At 65.5% G+C, this 23,088-nt stretch overlaps 1 protein-coding gene across 1 annotated transcript; it reads left to right on the forward strand.

Annotated features, from left to right (window-relative positions):
* Positions 1–242: 242 nt before the first annotated feature.
* Positions 243–22,747, forward strand: MMP17 (matrix metallopeptidase 17). The gene is made up of 10 exons (XM_059140038.1): positions 243–510; positions 10,069–10,201; positions 11,004–11,133; positions 11,571–11,854; positions 12,511–12,687; positions 14,051–14,150; positions 14,751–14,833; positions 14,951–15,103; positions 18,885–19,142; positions 19,656–22,747. Exons 1-10 carry the CDS (start codon positions 367–369, stop codon positions 19,982–19,984), a joined length of 1,791 nt encoding a protein of 596 aa, XP_058996021.1. The 5' UTR covers positions 243–366; the 3' UTR covers positions 19,985–22,747.
* Positions 22,748–23,088: the final 341 nt, after the last annotated feature.

Below are 23,088 nucleotides of genomic sequence, written 5' to 3' on the forward strand. Positions count from 1 at the left end.
CCTGCCTTCCGGCCGCTGCAGCCCCAGTCCCCGGTGCACGCGCGAGGAATGGGGCGCGGGTGGGGTCCGAGCACCAGCGCGCGACGCGGGGCCTTTAAGGCGGTGGGCGGGGCGAACGCTATCGGTGGTGATTAGCATATATTAGCATGCCCCGCCCCGCCGCTGGGAGGCGGTGCACCGGGCTCGGGCGGGCCGGGAGCGGCGCGCAGCAGAGCGGGGCGCACGGGCGCGGGGTGCAGGGGCGCAGAGCCGCGGAGCGGGGCGCAGGGGCGCGGGGAGCCGGACGCAGGGGCGCGGGGAGCCGGGCGTAGCGGGGCGCAGGAGCGCGGGGACCTGCACTGCCGCGCCGACGGCCCCGCGAGCGGGATGGGGAGCCGCGCTGCCCCCGGGCCCGGCCCGTCGCCCCCCCGGCCCCGGCTCCCGCCGCTGCCGTTGCTGCTGCTCGCGCTGGCGGCCCGCGGGACCTGGGGCGCGCCCGCGCCCCGCGCGGAGGACCTCAGCTTCGGAGTGGTGAGTGCGCGGCTGGCGTACGGGGTCCCGCGGCTGGGGAGGAGCCGCCCGGGCCCCTCGGCGCCTGCCGGAGCGCGGGGAGCCCTGGACCCATTTCCTCGGCGGAAAGCTGAGGCCGGGGCGCTGGCTGAGCGGCTGACGCGCGCGCACCCGGGGCTGGGAAAGGGGCGCCGCGTGCCTCCCCGGCCCCTGGCGCTCGCCGCGCGCCGCAGCCGCCGGAGGCAGCGGAGGTTGAGGCTCCCGGCCCGAGCCTTTGTGCGCGGCTTGGAGCGGCCCCGAAGGGGGACCCCAGGCGAGTGGGACAGCCGTCGCAGCCGCCGGAGGCTGTGCGCCCCGCGTGCGTTCCCAGTGGGAGTGGCGGGGGGAGGGGTGCGCACCCACCACCCAGGAAAGGTCGGGGCTGCGGAGTGTGGGCGCCCCGGAAAGCCGGTGGCTCTCGAGTTTGCTCGGTATAGGGTGTTGGGGAGCAAGAGAAGCGGCCCCCTGCCCCCGCTGGGCATGCATCTTGGCCCTGTTCCCTGTACCCTTCCGCCTCCAGGGCGGCCAGCCTTGTTCGGCCGCCCCCTTGGCCTCGTCTGAGCTTGATGGGGTCCCCCGTCCATTCCAGGCTCTGAGGCGGCCCCACCGCCGTCCCCAGCGCCCTCTCCCGTAACACCGGCAGTCTCCCTGCCTCGGGAACCTTCTTGTCTCCCTGCCTTGGGAACCGTCCTGGGGGCGGCGGCAGTGGCCTCTTCCCGCACCCCTCCCCCAGTCAGACTCCTCCGGACCCGGAGGATTGAGCTTAGACTTTATGGGTCGCCGTCCCCAGGTTCGAGAGGCCAGGGAGGGCGCGAGGGGCCGCTGGATCCGAACAATTTCTTCTGGGGCTCCCGCCCCTGCTGCTGCCCTCGCTCTGCCGAGACGCGGGGATGCGACCAGGGGCCACGGCCTCCCCACTCCCGCACAAGGCCCGCAGCGGTGTCCTGAGGGGTGCTGGCCGGACCCCTCTCCCAGCGCCGTGGGCACTTGCAGGCTGCAGGCGGGGGCATTTGGATGGGGGCTGCTGGGAGTCATCCGCCGCTCCGTAGACTTGGCAGGACTTGGCCACAGGTTCTGGCTGAGAAACAGGCTGGGGCCACCCCCGCCCAGCTGGCCAAGTGCTCCAAGCCATCTGGGAGGGCACAGCCACGGTCCCTGCAGCCGGCATCCAGATGCCTGAGGGACCCCATACTGGGCTTCCTCCCAGCCAAACTGCCCTGAAGTTGGGGTGCCTCAGTTCGCGCTCTCTGGGCTCCTTTGTAGCTGGGGGCTTCCTGGACCCGCTCCTGGAGCGCTTGATCAGGGGGGCAGTGGGTCTCGGGGTCCTCTCTCCCGCCCAGAGGCGCCCTGCTCCGGAGGCTAAGGAGGACCCACCTCCATCCCCCATCAGTCAGGGGACGCTAGTGCCTGCCGGGCCAAGTTCATTTCCCGGATCCCCTGCAGTTCTCAAGTGTTTCTCTGCCTGCCGAGAGACAGCGGGTGGGCACACTCCTCCCAGCCCTGCCTGGGCACCTCCTCGTCTCCCTCCCTGGGCTCCCCAGAGCTTCCAGGGGGATGGGGGGCAGGCAGTCCTGGGCCGAACTCTGGGGGGTGCACTGAGGGGTGGGGGGATAGGGCTCCTCAGCCTGGAGCCCCAGGGACAGCAGGGCCCCGGCATCTGGCCCTGTGGGGAAACAGCGGAGGCCCCCACCCAGGGAAGGCAGGACTGTCCCTCCTGGTGTGGCTTTGCCTGCCCACCTCCTGCCCACGTTTGTGGGTGGAGGGCGGCCTCTGGCGGCCTTCTGGGGAATGACAGCTCAGAGCCCCGGACCCAGAGGTGCAGGCAGTCTGGGAGGCAGAATTTATGGGGAGGAGGGGGCTCCTTCCCGTCCCCTCCGCAGACCAGCCCCACCCCGCCCTGGGCCGGGCCCACTGACTCTGCACATTCAGATCTGGGGCTGCCAGGGAGGAGAAGGGCCTCTTTGTCAGTGTGACCAGCTTCTGCCCGAGGTGAGCCCAGCGGGTCTGGAGCCCTGGCTGGTGTCCGGGACAGGCCGGCCTGCCCAGCACCCCCCTGGCTTTGGTGGGAGGACAAAGACCCGGATTGAGTCCTGCTGTGCCCAGCCGGGGCCTTCCAGCGCAGGACAGAAGAGTGCGCTGTGCTCTCCGGGGCTGTCCACTTGGAGTCCTGCTGGGTCCCAGCTTTTCGCTGTTTAATTTCTGGGTAGGTCGTAGCGTAGCACAATATTCGGGCCACACGGAAGGGCCCGCGGGAGAAATCCCATCTTCCCTGCCCTCCCTCTCTTCCTGAGAATCCTTTTGGAGGTGGACTGGGCACTCAAAAGGACATGGGGACCTGGGGCCCTAATCTTTGTGGGTGACGGGCTGCTGCCCGCTGGGCCGCTGCCCACTGCTCCGCGCCGGCTGTTTTCCCTTGGAAGCCCATTCGGTGCTGGGATGTCTGGGGCTGCCCGTGCTTGGGGCTCAGCCCCGCTCGCTTCATCCGGACGTTCACAGCCTGCAGCCAGCCCTGGGCACAGACGTGGAGGCCGCCGCTGCTACTCTGCCAAGCCGGCAGCAGTGCTGGGAGCACTTGGCACCTGCAACCTGCTGATGAGTGAGACCCGGGCCTGGGGGGGGCGGGGGGCAGTGTGAAGGGGACGCCCTGCGTGTTGGCAGTCCCATGGAGTTTCTGCTCAGCTTTCTGCTTGTAGCCACACATTTCCCAGGGCCCCGAACCACGCAGCATCTTGGCGGAGCTTGTGGTTGCTGAGTTCTGGGGCAGGTGGCCGGTGTGCGGCTGAGAATGGCCAGGAAGGGACAAGACCCTCCCCTGGCCCAGGAGGCCCCAGGAGGCCCCGTGGGAATGGGCAGGATGAGGCTGGACAGTGGCGATGCTGGTCGCCAGCCAGGACCTCGGAGCGAGTGTGAGCCCCGTGTCCCCCTCCTGGCCCAGGGGCTGATTGCAGCAGGGGTGACGGTCACCCTCACCAGTGGCCTCTGGGTCCCTACTTCTCGGTTTCGGCACCCAGGGGTGCCTGTGGGCCCTGCATCATCGGGATTGAGGTCACAGACCTGGCTTGGAACAGGGACTGTCCCTGGCACACCTCAGCGACAGACACCTAGGTCTGGGCCAGACTGCACTCACCCCCAGGGCAGAGAGCTAGCCTGCTTTTGTCCTGAACCTTGGAGAGGGAAAGCTCCCGCCAGCACCCCTGTGGGAGGTTGAATTTAAATGTGAGGGCCCTGGGGACGCCTGGGTGGCTCAGTTGGTTGGACGACTGCCTTCGGCTCAGGTCATGATCCTGGAGTCCCGGGATCGAGTCCCGCATCGGACTCCCAGCTCCATGGGGAGTCTGCTTCTCTCTCTGCCCTTCTCCTCGTTCATGCTCTCTCTCACTGTCTCTCTCTCAAGTAAATAAATAAAATCTTAAAAAAAAAAAAAAAAAAAATGTGAGGGCCCTAAGACGCCCACCCCAGCCCTCCCAAGCACCGCCCCCCCAGGCATGCTGTCCTCCGAGTCCTTGCCTCCCACTGTCTTTGGGGCCTCAGGCGGGTCTGAAAGAAGTCTTTGTGGGGCTTTTGTCCTTCGAGCCAGTATCCTGTAGGCAGGGCTGTGCCCTGGGGATGGGGACCAGCTGGCCTGGGGACTTAGGACATGTTTCCTCTGATGCGGGCCCTTGACACAGGGGGGTCTGGACCCAGCCCAGGAGCCCCAGGCTCCTGTCTGTGAGCCGGGGCTGCTGAGTTGTTCTGGTGAGGCCTCTGCAGTCCTCTCCACCGCGCTGGCAGGGAGTAAGCGGCCTGTGTGTAGGCGATGGGGGTGGTGGAGTGAAGGCTGCACAGGATTTGGGGCTTGGCAGGGGGTTTGACACCTTCCAGGGGTGTGTGCTTCTTGCCTGTCGGTGGTGGTGTGAGTTTCTAGTGAGATGCTCTGGGTGTAGGGTCTGTGCTTTGCTCACGGAAGATGAGGCATCTGCTCCCCATAAGCGGAGAGCAATGTCCCCCGTGCACTGTCCAGCTCTCAGGAGGGGCAGAACAGAGTGGTCTGGAGGACTCACAGCCCGACTTCCCCACTAGCACAGACTCAGGTCCCACTCCTTCCTGGTGGCCAGCTTCTGTAATCTGCCTCCCTCCTATACTCCACAGAACTCCTTTCTCTGTGGAACTTCCCAGGTTGCTTCCTGCCTCAGGGCCTTTGCATCTGCCATGCCCACCTCCCTGAACTTTTGTAGGGTTTGTCACCTGACCAGCTCCTCATCTTCCAGGTCTCAGCCTGCTGTCAGGCTGCCAGACACATCTTCCCGGGCCGCCATTTAATTAGTGCCTGCACCTTGTCACATCCCCTCCTAGCACAGAGGTTATGGGAATAGGCTCTGAGGCCAGACCCCCCGGCTCCAGTCCCAGCCCTGCCCCGTGCTGCGAGGTGACTGTGGGTGCGTGTCCTAATCTCTCTAGACTCTGTGTCGCCATCTGTAAAATGGGGATAATGGTGCCCGCCTCACTAGATTCATTGAGCAAGTCCTCACATAGTGTCTGCTGTGCGCCAGCATGGACTGGACACGGCAGGCGATGGGCCCCGGCCTCGCGGAGCTCTGCCCGGAGGGGCGTCACAAGCACTGAACGGTTCGCGAACGGAGTTGTTCTCGGTGACTGCTGGCTGTTGGGATCACTTCTGCTACAGATGGTCATGCACGACACGTCCCAGTCCGGTGTCACTGTTGCTGTTTGCTTGCTCCGCGTTATTGTGTCCTAGGACACTGTCTGGGCCTGGAGCCCTGTCTGCAGGGTGGGCTCTCCACGGCCCTCGCTGTCCCCAGGGTGCCCGGCCCCGCCTGCGCCCAGCCTGGGAAAGACAGATGGCGGGACAGGGAACGGGGTGGGGGGGCTGTCTGGGAGGTACCTAGGAGCATCCCCACGGGGAAGACACTGGGATTGACACTGGGGCTTCGGTCCCCGGCAGCCTCCCGTCATCAGCTCCCAGAGGAGGACAAGCACCGGGCCCGTCTGAGGACCTCTCGGGTCATTCCCCTTCAGGATCTATAACGGGCCCCGTGGCAAAACAAGCCAGACAGGGACAGCGCCAGACCACCTCTCCGGGCTCCGCTGCTGGCTGGACATGTGACGGGGGTGGGGGCGCACGCCTCTCGGGGGCTGAGTGGAGGTGGTGGGCACGCTGCCCCCCAATGGGTGCCACGTGGAGGTGCGCCGGGCGGGCAGTGAGCTGGCACCGTGTGGGTTCCGGCCGGGCTCTGCTCTGCATCCTCTGAGTGTTGGGGGCCTGAGGGTGCTCCGAAGCCACTGCCTGCCAGCCCCACGGCTCCTGAGCCACACTGCGGTGGGGAGGGGGTTTGGCATCGGCACACAGCGCAGCCCCACGGCAGCCTCTGAGCCTGGGTTCCGTCATCTGAGCGGAGCCCCGAATGCTAACGACACCTGCTCTCTGTGCCCCGCCCCCCAGAGGCTGGGGGTCCAGCTGGAGATGGGCCGTGCAGGGGAAGGACCCACGGGTCAGCCATCCACGGCCCAGCCATCCACGGCCATGGTCCCTGGCACACCTACAGGCTCCCAGGCCTGGCTCCAGGGGATCATGGTCTCCTGGTCACCACAGGCTTTATAAAGGCCCCCACCTGCGACCTGTGTGTGCGGACGACAGCGGCCACATGGCGGGCCAGTGGGGAGGGCCACACGAGACCTTGCCCACAGTAAGCACTTCTTGTTTGTGGGCGTGGTGAATCACAGGGCAGCGCGGCCCAGTGCCATCCCTCTCCAGCAGCCCCTGGGCTGGGCTTTCCCGGTGCCCACCTGCTGCGGCTGCCCTGGGGCCAGGGCGGCGCTTCCCTGCGACTCTGAAGAGTGGGGAGGGCAGTTAGACCCGTTGGCGATGTAGCTGGACGCCCGGTATTAACTGTGATGAGCGCACAGGGAAAGATTAAAGCCCAGAGGCCTGGGGCCGCGTGGGCGAACCGGGAAAGGCCAGCCTGATGTACTTCTCCGTGTCCTGCCAGGGCCTGGCACCAGGCACCATGACCCCAGCCTCAGTTTCCCCGTCTGGGTAATGGCTCAGCTCAGGGGTCCCTAGGAGGAGGCAGAGCTCGTCTCCTCGGCTGTTGGGGATCCTCCCAGCTGGGGCAGCAGCTGCGGGGTGGGGGCACCCCTGCTTCTCTCCTCCCCTCCTCTTTCCCTCCTGTCCCCACGGCCTTCTGGAAGGTTCACCTCCGCTGCTGCAGCCTGGTTGCCCTGGAGACGCGGTCGCCGTGGCGACGGCGCAGGGAGGGCGGGGTGGGTGCAGAGGCCCACCCCGTGAGCTCGGTGGCGACTGGGGGGTGCCGGGACCCCCGGGGGTGGGCTGGGGACGGGATCCTGCGGCGGGTGCCCCCGAGGAGGAGGCAGGAGCAGCCTCTCACCCCTGCTGCGACCCCCCCCCCCCCGCCACTCCCACCCGAGAACCAGTGCAGCGCGGCCCGAGGCCCGGGTTAACGCCCCCGCCGCTCGCACCCTTAGTCTCCCCCGCCTCAAAATGCAGCGCTGCTGCCCCAGAGAGAAAAAGGAAGCGGGGCCATTTGGGAATTTGCCAGGCTCCTCCCCAGACGGGGAGCCGGCAGGTGGAGGCAGCCGGGTCTTAGCCGCCCCCTCTCCCGGAGGACCTCTTATTGCCTCTGCAGGGGCCACTGAGCCTCCCCGCCCTATGGCTTTCGGGTTCCAGACACTTGGGCCTCCACCGTGCACTGGCCTGGGCAGGGACCCCACGGGCTGGCAGGCCCAGTGCCATCCCCCTGGCCACCCGAGGGCGCAACGGCCACCAGCGTTCCCCCACACCCACCAGGGGCTTATCCTGCTCTCAGATTCCTCCTTAGGATCTCCCCTGGCCAGCTGGTGGGTGCTCCCACCTCCCACCCTGCACTGTCCAGGAATGGACCCAGAAGCCTCCCCCCCAGGACTGCAGGAGCCTCTGGGGGCCCCAGGGGGGAGACAGCTGGGGCTTCAGACAGGACTGCTCTGTGATGCTGATGTCGTCAGGAGGGCCCACAGTGGGGGGAGGTGGGAAGTATGATTGAGGGCACGGACACCCCCAGCCCTTGCCTGCGGGTGGGGGCTCCCTAGCCAGCCCCTCAGGTTCGGCCCCATCTCAGGGTCCTGCACTACGGGGGTGCCGCAGGCTGCAGTGTTCCCAGGGCTGGGGCAAGTGGGGGTAGCCACTGACCTTGGAGGCAGCCAGCCCTGTCCAGGGCCGTGCCTGCACTCAGCTGCCCCTTCTTGTGCAAGTTAACCCAGGTTGGCCACTTGGACTGGCGGCTAAAACCTGCTTTTCATCATTGGCAAATGTTTCAAAACTGCCTGAAGTGCTCTTGGCTTCTCTAAGCCCGAAAATGGGAGTCTCCTGCCAGACTTCCCTGGAGACCCTGGGAATGGGGTGCCAGGACTCCTTCCCGAGCCCCACAGAACCCTGGGGGAGGGGATGTGGAGACTCTCAGTGCAGAGACCCAGCTCTTACCTTGACCCATGTGCCAGCCAGCCGGGGCAGGGCGGTGGGGGCGCGGTCCTTCTCTCTCACGCCTCAGCCCCAGCCTGTCAGAAGCAGCTGGCCTGGGCTGGGAGGGACCCTTCCCCAGTGAGGAGGGTGGGGGCTGGCACCCTTGCTTGGCATCCAGTACGGCAGGAGACTCCTGAAGCCTTCCTGGAGGAGGCAGCCTTGTAGTGTTGAGCAGCAGGGCTTTGAAGTGTGTGTGTGTGTGTGTGTGTGTGTGTTGACATTCAGAAAGAAAACTGCAAAATCACAAGTTTCAAATATATGTGAAATTTTTCCCAAAAACGTGTGTAGCCTCAAATATACATGTTTTGTGTCGAGTATCTGATGCCTAGCCAGGTACTTGTCACGGAACACGGCCCGTCTTGGAGCGAGATAGATACGCTTTAATGTGTTCCCAGTGATATGCAGGGGGTCCTCCCAAAGGAAGAGGGGTGTTGAGGGACAGCAAGGATTTAACCCTGAGGAGGGGTAGATCTTTGGGCGGGGTGGGGAGGTGGGCCTGTCTCAGCCGATGCCCACCTCGTCGGAGCACAGGGCATCACTCCTCGGGCCCCTCTAATCAGGAGCGTCTCCTGATTTCTGTCCATCAAGGACCAAGTCACCGTCACCGCTACCCAGTCCTGTCCAACAGTTTCCGAGGGCCCCAGGTCCGCACGGTCTCTAAGGGGTCTTCTGTCAGGACTGGCGGTTCTGGGCCAATATGGGTTTGAGGGGTTAAAGGAACAGAGAAGCCCCTGAAAGACTGTGTTTCCTGGAAAGAGAGGAATCTAGCTGGTTCTCTGCAGGTGTATGCAAATTGTATGCAAATCATGGAGGTGGTTCCTCCTGGACCATTGAAGCTCCTGAGAATTCTAGGAGTGTGGACTCCCACCCATGGAGCACCTGCTGGGCCCCCTGTGGGGGCAGAGCCTCTGGGCAGGGGTCCTACTGGCAGGGGCCGCAGGCTCAGAAGCTTCTGGGGACCCTGCAGGTAGCTCACACGTAAGTGAGGCACCAAAAAACAAAGAGGCCTGCAGGTTGCTTCCTTTCTTGGAGCCAGACCTGGGAGGGGAGGGGCTCAGGGAATTCCTGCAACCTTGCCCCCCACCCACCTATGGGTCCTCCCCCACTGGGGAGCCCACCGCTGTCCACCTGGCCTGAGACTTTCATGTCACCTAGGCAAAGAAGTGGGTGTGACACCGTTTGGGGTTGAAGCTGAGGCTGCCCCAGTGAACGGTGTCAGCGCCGCCCTTTGTCCCCATCCCCCCACAGGGGTGACGGTGCTGAGGCTTGGGGAGGGGGCTCTATTTGTGTCCATGGGGAAGGGTCACCTGCCATCCCTGCTTCCTGTTTGGCTCAGGGGACTCCGGTGCCAGGGCGCTTTTTGTCAGAGCCGTCCCCTGACAACGCCATGTATGCGGTTTAGAACACCTGCATCAGGTGCCGCTGTGAGCACTTTCCGTGTTCTAACTCATGGCACCCTCACATCCACAGGCAAGGAGACCACCCAGGGGGTTGAGGGACTTGTCCCAGGTGCCCAAGAAACTGGTGGCCCAGTGGGATTTGCCCCCAGACAGTCGGGCGGCTCATGACCAGATTCTTAAAGCCGAAGCCTGAGCCTACTATCCTTCTCAGTGTGGGTTTCAGACCTCGGGTCCTAGACTGTTGCCTCCCAAGGCGGCTCTGGGCCCGAATTTGGCACTTGCCACATGTAATAACCTTTTTATAATTTCACTTTCTCAAGTGTGCCCTGGGTATGTCCTGGCTCAGGAGAAGTGAGGTGGGATGGGCTGCCATGGACAGTCGTACAGGTGGTGCACTGCATAAGCTCACCCCTTCTAAGGGGCATCAAGTTTATTTAGATGTTTTTCCAGCATCTGTCCATAAAGTAACTTAAAGAGGGGGCACGAGGTGCCCTGTGGGCTAATGGGGGGCCGGGGCCGGTGATGATCAGGGCGGGAAGAGGCCTGCCCCTCACCTCAAGTGCAGGCAGCTCTTCTTTTAGGACTGAGCCTGCCACCTCCATGCCTCACTCTGTTCTCTGCTCTCAGGAGTGGCTGAGCAGGTTCGGCTACCTGCCCCCTGCAGACCCCACAACAGGGCAGCTGCAGACACAGGAGGAGCTGACCAAGGCCATTGCGGCCATGCAGCGGTTTGGAGGTCTGGAGGCCACCGGCATCCTGGGTCAGTCCTCCAGTGGTGGTGGGAGATGGGGTTTCCCCTGACTGCCCCCCCGGCCCCACCCTGGCTGCCCCTTGGGACCCTTGGCCCTCTCCAGCCTGCCCGTGGGGAGTGGGGTTAGGGCTGGGCCTGCTGTCCCTGGGGACATGGGATCCCCAGCAGGCTCACCACCCCCAGATGGAGGTGCAGTGTGGGGAGAGTGTGAGCCAGCTGTGCCCAGACACATCTGCATGCTGTCCAGCAGGGTCTCACATGCTTGAGCCCATGGGGGCCTAGGGGGCCAGCTGTCGGGGTGGGATCTGCCCAACCACAGTCCCAGTTGATTCTTGTCCCGTGCAAGTGGCAGATCTGTGCAGCCCAAACTTGCAGCTTTCCACGGGAAACCAGAAATCTGGGGTGTTTATGTGAGCACACCAGTTTTTACATGTTGGCAACAAATCCCTGGCTTGGAGAGCCCCTTCCATGGGCGGAGGGAGCGCCTCTGTGCCCAGGCCTCAGAGGAGGCGTGAATGTCCGTGTCACAGCAGAGCTGGTCAGGTGCGTGTGCTCTGAACCACCAGGAGCATCGGCCTGTGGGATGCAGGTCGGGGCCGTGCTGCCTCCCACGGCCAGGGCCCCGCGGCAACCCCTCCGATGGGTCCGGGCACTGCTGTGGTTAGTAAATGCTTTGCGTGGTCCCTGTCCTGGTTGTGGACGTTCCCCCGACGGTGAGGCCTGGCACACTGGAGCCCCGGGTAGGGAATGGGGAAGAGGGCCTGAGCCTGGTGCCAGCTCCAGGGGACCTGACCTCCAGCTGCTCCCGCAGACGAGGCTACCCTGGCGCTGATGAAGACCCCGCGGTGTTCCCTCCCCGACCTCCCGGCCACAGCCCCAGCGCGAAGGAGGCGCCAGACTCCAGCTCCGACCACGTGGAACAGACGGAGTTTGTCCTGGAGGTGGGTGAGCTGCGCCTGCCGGACCCTCTGGGGCCCAGTGTGGGAGGCTGGCCCCTGTGAGCCAGGCTTCGTGCACAGGGGGTGTGTCCTCAGTTCCAGAGGCTGGAAGCCGGAGGTCTGGGGGTCGTGGGGCTGGCTTCTTCCGAGGCTCCATGGCCGGCCGTGGCGGAACCGCCCCCAGCATGTCTGCTGGGTGCTGCTGGCCGCGTCCGACCCACCGCGGCCTTCTCCCTGGTCCCGGCATCCCCCACCGTGTCCTCTGACTCACCCCATGCAGGAGGCCTCGTCTCACTCTTAACTCCAACCGCAAAAACCTGTTTCCCAACAAAGCCTGGGTGGCAGCCCTGGGGAAGGATGTGGGTGCCCCCATCGGCCCGAGGTGGGGACAGGGCCTGCACCTGGTGGACAGACCTCGGTCCCTGACCCCACCCCCCCAGGGTCCGCACGTTCCCACGGGACTCGCCCCTGGGCCGCGACACGGTGCGCGCGCTCATGCACTACGCCCTCAAAGTCTGGAGCGACATCACGCCCCTCAACTTCCACGAGGTGGCGGGCAACGCGGCGGACATCCAGATCGACTTCTCCACGGCCAACCACAACGACGCCTACCCCTTCGACGGCCCCGGCGGCACCGTGGCCCATGCCTTCTTTCCTGGAGACCACCACGCCGCGGGGGACGCCCACTTTGACGATGACGAACCCTGGGCCTTCCGCTCCTCAGGTATGTCAGGCTGAGGCTGAGTCCCAGGAACCCCCCCCCCCCGGGTTAGAGGCCCAGGGGAGGAAGAGCCCCCACGGCCCAGAGCGGCGTGTGACTGTCCTGCACAGGGAGGCCGCTCTCCCTCCCCCCCGCCATCCAGATGTCTGGCTGATGTTGGGCTCGAGGTGTCTCCCTGCTGATGGGCTGAGTGGGCTGGTCCTTACCCTGGGCCCAGCTTCCAAGAGGCGGCGGAAGCTTGCAAGCCTCTGTGGGCCTTCACGCGCTCGTCCCCTCGCTCCCTGAGCCCCACCCGCCCTGGAACAGGCCCCCAGGGCCAAGGTGGGCAAAGAGGCAGAGCCCCGTGGCCCAGGGCACGGATATGCGCCCAGAGATTGGGGCCGCTGTGGAGTCAGTCCACACTCTGGCCTGGGGGGAGCCAGTCCCAGCCTGAGGAACCCGCAAGGACCCCACAGCGCCTGTGGGCCCTTTGCATGGCGGGAGCTCAGGCCCAAGAAGCCCTTGTAGACCCATGGAGGGCCTTGGCACGAACCAGGACAGCGAACCCCTCACATCACCCCTCTCCATGGGTGCCCCTAGCCTCTGCACGAGCTTGTCCTCCTTGTGGCCCGGCCCGGCTGGCCGTGCCTCCGCTGGCCCACTGCTCCTTGTGTTCCCAGATGCCCACGAGATGGACCTGTTTGCGGTGGCTGTCCACGAGTTTGGCCACGCCATCGGGCTGAGCCACGTGGCGGCCACAAGCTCCATCATGCAGCCCTACTACCAGGGCCCGGTGGGCGACCCTCTGCACTACCGCCTCCCCTACGAGGACAGGGTGCGGGTCTGGCAGCTGTACGGTGAGTCCTCTCCCAGAGTCAGCCACGAGAGTCCCCAGGGATGGGGACGGAAAGGCAGGGGACCCCCAGTGCACAGAACGCCCCAGGAGGAAGGCATTTTCCGTCTTGTCCGTCCACGCAAGCTCAGCGTCTACACTCTGAGTGGCGCATGTTAGCTGCACCCCCGTGCATGTGGGTTGAGGAAACGGCCTGTCGCCGGGCTCCCTGGATGCGGGGCCTGCAGTCCTGCTAACAGAGCTCGCCCTGGAGCCTCTGAGCCCCGGGCGAGGTCCCAGGCCGGCCCCCAGACAGCTGTTGGCGGAGACCACGGCGGGCACAGACGACACCCCAGGCCTGTACAGACCACATGTGTGCCTGGCGGCGCCCCGTCTTCACACTTATGAGGGAGCACCGGCCACCCCCACTTAGAGATGGGAGGCCGGGTGGCCTGTGGCAGCCGACAGAGCCTGCCTTGGGGACCTGCTCTGCTGCGGACGCGTCAGGAACTGGCACGGGAGGAGGCCCCAGCCTGCCAGCCTGGGCCAGACGGGGCTCCCATCCCCGCGTGCGGCTTTGGTCTCCCTGCCCCGACCCCAGTGTGCCCCCCACGCCCCTGCACCGTGGCCAGACCCTGCTCCCCTTCCTGCTCACGGCAGCTCCTCCCGCACTGCCGCGAGCTCCCCAGCGCCCTCCACCCTCTGTAGCCTCTGGGCTTCTCCTACGAGAGTAAAAGGTACCCCATTAACCAGTCGGGGCATACAGGTCGGTGGCCTTTACCACGTTCACAGTGTTGTCCATTTGCCACTTCTGCCTGGTTCCGGAACATTCCTCATCACCCCTGTTCCCCCCTCCCCCACCCGGCCGCACCGACCTCCTCTGTTTGTGTGCACGGCCGTGGACTTCTCACACAAATGGAAGGCACCTGCGTGGCCTTTTGTGTCGGCTTCTCTCCCTGAGCGCCCTGCTCCCCGGGCCGCCCGCCGCCCGCCACGTCCCACGCCACCGCTTCCTTCCCTCGGTGGCCGAGCTTTCTCTGTCCACTCGAGCTGGTGGACACGCGGGGCGTTCCCCCGCTTTGGCTGCTGTGCTCGTTCACAGACGAGTTTCGGTTGGAACCCTGTGTTTGGCTCATTGGGTTCTCTCCCCACGAAGGGGTCGGGGGGACGACCTCATTCTGCACCCAAGAAGGGGCCTGGGGGCATAGAGGTCAAGGAGCATTCCTGGGGACCCGCATGTCTCCTACTCGTGCCACGACGCTCTGCGTCCTGCGCACGGGTCGGGCCTGCCACCCAGCGGCCGCAGTTCCGTACGGGGGTCCCGGGGCGCGGGCGGGGTCTGCAGGGAGGCGGACTCCCAGGTTTAATGCGTCCCCCTGTCCCCACAGGCGTGCGGGAGTCTGTGTCCCCCACGGCGCAGCCAGACGCCCTGGAGCCCGAGGAGCCTCCGCTCCTGCCCGAGCCCCCCGACAATCGGTCCAACTCCCCGTAAGCCGTGGGCCCCTGGTCGGCACACCATGGCCGGCACCACCCCTGACTGTGGCTCAGAGCCTCCCGGCTCTTCTGAGAAAACCACGGCTCTGGGGGCTGCGTTCCATTCCTTAAACCCCAGACAGCAGAGGGGCACCTGTTCACCCTGACTCCGGGCAGCAGAGGTGGTGAACCTCTCACCTTTACCGCAGATGTGCACCCTGTAATGCTCCCCGATGCCCCGCTCCCTCCGCACTCTGGACCCCGGAAAAGGGGTGCAGGCCGTGGGTTTGGGGTTATTAAGTGTAGTTGACACACAAAGCTCCCTTTAATTCCCTTTTCTGTCTTGACACACACCATCGTCCTGCACCTCCGAGCCCGCAGGCAGTGACATGGGGGCTCTTTCCGGGGCTCTGTACAGCCCAGCTCCTCAGAGCAGCTCAGGAAGGGGGTTCCTGCCAGCCGGCCTGGGTCTGTGCCCCAGCCCCCACCCCTTCACCCCTGCCCCCAGCCCCAGCATCCCCTTCTCCCCCACCCACCTCTCTCTCCCCCAGGCACCCCTCCCGCTGCCCCTCCCCCAGGCCCCTTCCGCAGGCCCCCGGCTCTCTCTGCCCCCAGGCCCAGGAAGGACGTGCCCCACCGCTGCAGTACGGACTTCGATGCTGTGGCCCAGATCCGCGGGGAGGCCTTTTTCTTCAAAGGTAACCGCCACCAGGTCAGGCGCCCAGTGAGTGGCTGACCAATGGAAGGGTGGCCCCCTCTGTGCAGACGCGGGGTGGGGGGCGTTCTGCAACCCCACGCCCTCCCTGTCCCCCCAGGAAAGTACTTCTGGCGATTGACACGGGATGGGCACCTGGTGTCACTGCGGCCCGCGCAGATGCACCGGTTCTGGCGGGGTCTGCCGCCGCGCCTGGACAGCGTGGATGCCGTGTATGAGCGCGCCAGCGACCACAAGATCGTCTTCTTCAAAGGTGGGCGGACCCCCACCCGGCGCTCTGCCCGCGGGGCTGCTGGGGCCTGGGCCGTGCCCTGGGAGCCCTGCGGTTTGCTCGGGGCGGGGACAGCTCACGCACGGGCACAAAGCCTGAGTGTATTTACTGAGCACCTACTGTGTCCTCACATGCTGGTGGCCATGGCTGCTGCTGGGTGTGCAACACAGGCAGGGGTCCCCCCTCGTGCCCGCAGCAGGCGATTGGCACCTGCACGTGACGAGGGCATTAGGGTCAGGGAGAGCTGAGGGAACAGCATTCAGGTAGAGGGAATGGCCAGTGCAAAGGCAAGAACCATCCTGCTGGGCACCCAGACTCCCAAGGAGGGGGTGAGGCCAGAGTGGGGTGCGGGAGCCCAGAAGTGCAGGTGTGCGCCCACGGGGAGGGAGCTGGTTTTGTTCTCTGCACGTGGGAGCCCCGCCCAGGCCCCACACCTTCCAGGGCTCCCCGTGGTTGTGGATGACGACGACACGTCTGCTGCCAGCTGGGTGTTGCCCGCCCCGCCACGCCCCGCTCCCTGGGCAGGGTTCCTTGGGCTGAACTGGGGAGGCACTGCCTGCTCTTGGGGCATGGACTGGATGCCGGGCCTGCGGCAGGAGTCCCACGGGTGTGTGGGCACCTCGGGCAGGGCGCCTCGCTGTCACACGTGTGCTGCCCTGTGCGCTGTGCTCTGGGGTGAGCCACCCCACTTCCCCGGGCGGAAGCCACGCTCCTGCCCTGACCCAGGCTGTCCAGCCCAGCTCTGTGCAGGCTCCAGAGGCTGACCCCTCCCCAACTGGGGACCCCCGGAGCCACATGCCGTGGGCCCCCTGACTGGCAGAATCTCTGCTTCCTGGTCCTGCACCCCAAGGCCACGGCAGGGAGTTGGGAGCTGCAGGAGACGGTCTCCTAGATCGGGGTTATTTCTCAACATTTGAACATCAGGAGACCCCCGTGGCACCAGCGACCAGTTCTCAGACGATGTGGCCTCCTGGGGCCAGAGCTGAGTGCAGGCCAGCGGGGCAGATGGAGCCGGTCAGCTGCGCGCCCCCTGCCCTTCCCGTGCCCACGTCCCACCGAATGGGGAGAGGAGCCGCGAAGGCCCAAGGCCCCAGGCCCGGTGCTGACAGGACTGGTTCCTTCTGAGGCTGTGTGGGAGACTGTCCCCCACCACCTGGCCCTACCTGTGTCCCTCCGGGCTCAGTCCCTCTGTGTGTCTCACTGTGTCCTCTCTGTCGCGTGCATCCTCTCTGACAAGGACACCAGTCAGCGGATGTGAGCACCCCTTGACTCCGGCGTGACTTCACTCCTAACTAATTTCACCTGCAAAGACCCCGTTCCTCCGTGAGTCTGATGCCGAGGTCCAAGTGGGCGTGCATTTGGGGAGCCCTGTCAACCCGCCGCAGCAGCTCTTCGCGCCTGAACGGGGGACCTGTCTCTTTGAGGAGGTAGCAGATACTCCGCACGTTTCTCGCGCTCCTGCCTGTCACCTGCCAACGCCTGGTTGGGGCTGGGCAGCTGTCAGCTGTGAGCTCTCGGGGTGGCCGGTCCATCCCCACCGGCTCCCGTGGGTCCGGTCCCCGTGTGCGGGGTGAGTCGGGAGCCAGGCTCCGGGGGGCTCCCTGTCGATGGCCCCTGTTATTTCAACCTTCAGGAAGAGCAAAGCCAGACAAAGGGGACTCGCCGCCTGTTGGCCTCCCTGGATGGGGCCTCGCCTCTCAGAGAGAGCGTGTGGCGCGCGTGGGGGGCCGCGGGGCGCGCCTGCTGCTCCTCTGGGCGGACAGCAGCTGCTGCGCGCTCGGCTGTCCCTTGGCTCACGGCGCCGGCGGGAGCTGGGAGGTGACTCCACCGCGCTACGCGGCGATCTCGGACTTCCCGGAACGTTGCAGAAACAGCCCGCGAAGGCCACGCGCCCGTCATCCAGCTTCGCCCCGGGTTCACATTTTACTCTGCTTCCTTTCCTACCGACGGACAGTCCCGGGCCCGTGTTTTCCTGAATTGGTAGGAGGGAGCGGCCAACACCGGGACCCTTGACGAGTGTCTGCCTGCCTCCGGGCATGTCCGTGGCGTCCAGACCGTTGCCCCCCGGGCAGGTCACCCGGCAGCTTCTCCTGAGCGACTTCTGCTCTCGCACGTTTCCGCAGGAGCCTCGAGGACGGATGTGTCCTAGGCCGCCCCGTCCGCAGTGGGGGCTGTCCGGCAGCGTCCGCTGCGCCCACCCGGGCAAGCGCACCCGCCAGGCTCAGCCCTCCCTCGTCCCGTGTCTCCTGCCCTGTGCGTTGTGGGCACAGCTGCCCTCCGTCCCCCTCAGCTGTAGGGGAGCCGTGGGGGGGGGGTCTGCTTCAGGCGCCCCCTCCCCACTCAGGCAGTCCAGTTGTCTCCTGTCTCTGGCTGAGGATTTTTTAAAATTATGCTTTTAATTGTGGTCAAAAAAAAAAAAAGAAGAAGAAGAAGCAGCCCCTAAAGCTTTATCATCTTAACCATGTCCACATGCCCCTTCCCACGGAGTGCAGCCACCACCGTCCACCTCCAGCACGCTTCCATCTTCCCAGGAAACACCGACCCCCACCCCCGGTGTCCATCCTTTTCAAGGTGATCTGTCGTGTGGTCAGGCCACCTAGTGTGTGTCCACCGCCCACCCGCGGACGCCTGGGGTGCTGCCCCCTCTTGGCGGCTGTGAGGGACGCTGCTGGAACGCAGGTGCGCACGGACCCCCTGAAACCCGCCGCGGACTCTTCCCGCATCTACCGGGAAGCGGGATTGCTGGAGGCTCTGTGTGGAATATTTTGAGGACCGTCCAGACCGTTTTCCCAGCAGTTACATTCCAGCGGGGCGTGCTCTCTCCACATCCTCCGTCTCTCATCCTCACCTCTCTAGTGACCTCAGGCATCGACCCATGTTGCCTTGTGACCCTTTCAGCATCTTCCTGGGGGAAATGTCTATGTTAATCCTTTGTCTGGCAAAAGGTTTTTACCTGTTTTCTTCCCCGCCCGCCCCATGCTCCCCGCTCCTTTCCTGCATATGGAAGAGCCGCTCACCGCCAGGCCAGAGGGGAGAACTCGACGGGCAGAACAACGTAGTGATACTTCCCAAGCACAGTCAAGGATGTGCCCCCCACAAATACCCTAAACCGTTTCTTTTTTTATTTTTTTTAAAGATTTTATTTATTTATTTGACAGACAGAGGTCACAAGTAGGCAGAGAGGCAGGCAGAGAGAGAGAGGAGGAAGCAGGCTCCCCGCTGAGCAGAGAGCCCGATGCGGGGCTCGATCCCAGGACCCTGAGATCACGACCTGAGCTGAAGGCAGAGGCTTTAACCCACTGAGCCCAGGCATCCCTAAACCGTTTCTTTTTAATTTGACATATGGAATGCAAGTTCTTGGTGATTTCTAAACGTCTCGCTTCTGTGTGAACGCAGACAGAGGTGCACCGCGTGTCCGTGTCAGGCCCTGACCAGTGGCCTTCCTGTCTCTGCCTGCAAAGACAACAACGCCCCGCCAGGTCAGAGCCCCCCAGGTCAGAGCCCCCCGGCCTCCGGGGGTCGGGCCATCTGTCCCCTGTCTGTGGAGCGGGTGCCTCATCAGCACCCGGGCCCTCAGGCTGCCGGCAGGTGGGCCGAGCCCTTGCCGGGCGCAGAGCAGGTGCTCAGTAAATACACGAGAGGCCCCGGGGGCGTGGTGGGGCCGGCGATGGCCCGGGGCTGGCGACAGGGAGAGGGACGGCTGGAGCCTGCGCCCCGCGGGGTGGGCCGAGCTCTGGCCCACGGCGCTCTCTCTCACCCCCAGGAGACAGATACTGGGTATTTAAGGACAATAACGTAGAGGAAGGATACCCACGGCCCGTCTCAGACTTCGGCCTCCCGCCGGGCGGCGTCGACGCTGCCTTCGCCTGGGCCCACAATGACAAGACTTATTTCTTTAAGGACGAGCTGTACTGGCGCTTCGATGAGCACACGCGGCGCATGGACCCCGGCCACCCCGCCCGGAGCCCCCCGTGGAGGGGCATCCCCCGCACCCTCGACGATGCCATGCGCTGGTCTGACGGTGAGCCCCACGCAGCCTCTGTCTCCCCGCTGGCGGAACGGGGATCAGGGCAGGCTCGTTGGAAGCCGGCTCATGCACCTATGTGCCCCAGGGCCTTTGCACCTGCCCCGCACCCCGCAGACACAGCCCGGTCACCTGCTTCAGGTCCTTGTGGTGCAGCCCCGCCTGGCAGAGGGGAGAACACATCTCCCCTGCACAGGGGCTGCTGATGGGGCCAGGTGCTTCCTTTCTGTTCTCAACGCTCTGTCTCCAATACCTGGAGCGGCCTGGCACATAGTAGGCCCTCAATACACATCCCATAAGAGAGCGAGCGTTCCTCTCGCCTATCCCCCTGCCTCCTGGCGAGTGCCCCAGGCTCTCCCTGCGAGGCCCTGGCTGGGCTGCCCGCAGACAGCCACCAGGGCTGAGACAGACCACCGTGGAAGACGCCTCTCCCCCACCTCCTCGCTGGCCTGCGCTCGGCCTCACCCCTGCGTGCCACGGGGCCACAGCTCACAGTCTCTTCTCCCCCAGGTGCTGCTTACTTCTTCCGTGGCAAGGAGTACTGGAAGGTGCTGGATGGTGAGCTGGAGGCCGCCCCCGGGTACCCGCAGTCCACGGCGCGGGACTGGCTAGTCTGCAGAGACCCGCAGGCGGACCCGGAGGCAGTGGGCAGAGAGGCCAGGGCCCACACCCAGCCGGGACAACACGGCCAGAGCCGCGCCGAGGACGCCTTCGAGGTCTGCTCCTGCACCTCGGCCGCCTCTTCTCCCGCAGGGGCCTCGGGCCCACTGCTGGCCGCCTCGCTGCTGCTGCTGCCCCCGAGCGCCCTGTGGATGGCAGCCCGGGCCCTGGCGCTCTGACCGCCGCCGGCCTGCGAGAGGGCAGAGGAGGCACGGCTGGGGTCTCTCCGAACATGGGTGATGCCCCCACCCCTCCAGTGGCCGGACCAAGAGTTCCTGCAGCGCCACACGTGGCCTTGGGGCCCCAGCCTGGCGGAGAAGGACGCACTGCGGACTCCCAGCAGAGGCCACCGGGTCGCACCCCGGACGCCCCGCGTGTTGCGAAGAGGCCAGCAGAGGGCGCTGCCCCTCAGGCGCTCGGCCGGCGTGGGTGCTGACTGCCGGCTGTTGAGCTGGGGAGACTCGGCAAGGCAAGGCCGGCCAGGCCAGGCTGGGGACGAGAGCCTGCCGCTGCACCACCAGGACGCAGTGATGAGCCCGGGGACGCGGGGCGGGGACGGGCGTTGGGTGGGCCTGGGGACCTCAGCCTGTGCGGAGCCAAGCTGCAGCCGTCGCCAGCACCAACCAACCTGGTCTGGCGCCCCGACTGCGGCCGCTGGTGCTTCCGCCCACCCCTGGGGGGCTCTTGTCCACCCCCGATTCCTGTTCCTGTGGGCCCGCAGCTGCCTCCAACCCACACGTGAGCCCCCAGGATGGGGCGGAGGCCGGCCCACTTCTTGACACATTTCAGACAAACATGACCTCTCCCTGCTTCCTCCTGGCTCAGCCTCGGCTCCCTGATGCCCTGCAGGCGGGAGCCGCAGGGTGAATGTCCTCAGGGCCGGAGGGGCCATGCAGACTTGGCCCCAGACCCTTCTGCCCTTGGAAGGGGCCGGAGCTTCCAGGAAGAGGCCTGTGCCGTGCCCATTTCCTCGCTGGGGCTCACTGACCCCTTCCTGTCCAGCACCTCCCGATCCCCATCCCTCGGGCCTCACACCCATTTCCCAGGCAGGGGAGTTGAGGCTCAGTCCCGGAACAGGAGCCTGCTTCCCGCAGGCAGGTCTCAGAGCTGGGGCTGCCCCGGGCTCCCTGACGAGGCCCCTCCCTGTGCGCTTGCTGCTCTGCAGGGACGTGCAGAACGAGACCTTGCCTGTTCTCGGGGAGGCAGTGGGACACCGGCTGCCAAAACCAGGGAGCAGGAAGTGCAGGGAGGCGGCTGGGCGGCTGGTCTGGGGACCGCCCTCTCACCTGGAGAGGCAGGGAGAGGTGCACCCCACAGTCAGGAGAGACGGCCTGGGACGGGTGTGGCCGGCTTACCCCAGCCGCTCCTCCCGTCGTACCCAGGCCCGCCCAGGTGTTGGGCCTCACCCCTTCCCCAGCGAGGGGTGGTGACCCCTCTGATTCCAGAGGCGCCCACAGGCCTGAGGGTGGGTGCACAGAGGGCCTGCCAGGCCCCGTTAGAGCAAGCACCCCAGGCACTGGCATGCCCGGGACCTGGTAGAATGCAGATTCCCAGCCCTGCCCCCCGCGGTCGGAGCACAGTGGGTGCAGCGGCCACGTGTGTTGACCCCCAGCTGGGTGGCGCTCTGCTCTCCTGGGGGTCGGGAAAGCCTGAGCAGGATGGGCAGAAGCAAAGGGAGGAGCCGGTTATGGGGTCAGAGGGAAGAGGCTGGCCAGGGAAGGAAGGTACGGGGGACCCAGGAGGGCAGGGCCAGCCCATGGGGGTTCCCTCCCTGCAAAGGGGGGGGCTTGTGCGGTCCCGCCCCCGGAGGCGCAGCTGCCCCTGCCCAGCGGCTGGGGCGCTCCAATGGGGTCCCACTTTCCTCCTGCAGCTTTGTGGGGGCCCACTTTGCGCCCACCTTGTGCTGTTGGGGCAATAGCCCAGAGAGGGTCCCCAAGTCCCCAGGGTGCACAGCCGGCAGGGAGCAGGGGTCTTAATGCAGGCTGTGCTCCTAGGCCTGGGTTAAAGACAACTGCTCTTCACACTTCCCCGCCCCTGCCGTGCTGCGTGAAGAAGTAAACAGGAATGTCCCAGAATGATGCTGCCCACACAGTCTTTCAATTTTAGGTGAGTCACCATTTAGGCACCCAGACATTTTGTGTGGAATTAGGGATTTTTCAGCCAGTCTTTACCCAAGCTGTGCTGGTTCTGTGCAGGGAAGCTGTGGCCCCCCCAGGGGACCAGCAGCCCTGTGACAGGCCCGAGACCCCTCTGAGAAAGGCCAGAGGGCAGGCACCACAGCGGCGCGGACAAAGACCCCCCCCCCGTCCCACATGCCAGGCCCAGGTGCTGGCCGGCCTCCGTGTGCGTGGGTGGCAAGTTCACAAAACACACCTGCACAGGTGACTTCAGGGTCCAGAACACAGCGGTTCTGGCCGCACAACCCCCCACCTCGGCAAGTGGGGAAACAGAGGCACAGGCACAGCTCGGCTCAGGCGGTGCGGCAAGTGCCACAGACGGGCCCACATAGCCAACACCGCTCTAGAGGCGGGAATCCACCGGCGACAGGTGCTGGTAGCTTCTGTCCCGCGCATCCTGGCTCACGGACGTCATATTCTCGCTGTGTCTGTGGGGAAAGAGCGGGTCCTGAGCTCTGTGCGGGGACACTGGTCCACGGGGGGTCCACCTCTGGGACCTCATCTAATCTCACCACCCAGGGGATCCTGCCTCTGGGGGCGGGGTGCCCACTGCAAGACTCCAGGGGGACACAGACATTCTGTGGACACACGTGGGAGCGTGGGCCGCAAGGCCAGACTCCGACCTCGGCCGCGCTGCGCCCTCTCCTGCCACCTCCCTGGGAGCAGGCTGTGGGGCTCGGGGGGCTCCTCACCCCAAAAAAGAGTACGGTGGTACTGACCTGGTCCTGTTCTGCACTTTACAAATACACACTCATCTGGATCCTCTTCATGTCGTGTGGGGAGGGCGTGTGGTCGCGTCTCCCTCGGGGAGGGGCTGCGAGCCGCCGGGGCTGGGCTCTGGGCGAGGGGCCTGGGAGTGGAACCCAGGGGACCATGCTCGGAGCTAATCCACGTGGCTCTGTCTGGTGGGTGAATGTGGGGGCGGCCATCGGATGTGCTTGGGCAGTCTGCCCCACCCTGGGGACCGAACCAGCAGCCCCAGCCCGCCATGTGCCTGCAGTGGGGAACCTGCTGTCCCTCCCTGAGCCTACGAAGGGCGACAGGAACCTGGTGCATCTGCGGGGTTGAGAGGGAGGCATGGCACACAGACCCTGGCACCCACCGCC

The sequence above is a fragment of the Mustela lutreola genome, chromosome 11 (genome assembly GCF_030435805.1).
Source record: "Mustela lutreola isolate mMusLut2 chromosome 11, mMusLut2.pri, whole genome shotgun sequence".
Lineage (NCBI taxonomy): Eukaryota > Metazoa > Chordata > Mammalia > Carnivora > Mustelidae > Mustela > Mustela lutreola.

Bases quoted from the DNA above. Each gene is read 5' to 3' on its own strand.
- MMP17 (XM_059140038.1), top strand. From the start codon at position 367: ATGGGGAGCCGCGCTGCCCCCGGGCCCGGCCCGTCGCCCCCCCGGCCC. The intron at 11,855-12,510 runs GTATGTCAGGCT...TTGTGTTCCCAG, and splicing joins CTGGGCCTTCCGCTCCTCAG to ATGCCCACGAGATGGACCTG. The intron at 15,104-18,884 runs GTGGGCGGACCC...TCTCACCCCCAG, and splicing joins CAAGATCGTCTTCTTCAAAG to GAGACAGATACTGGGTATTT.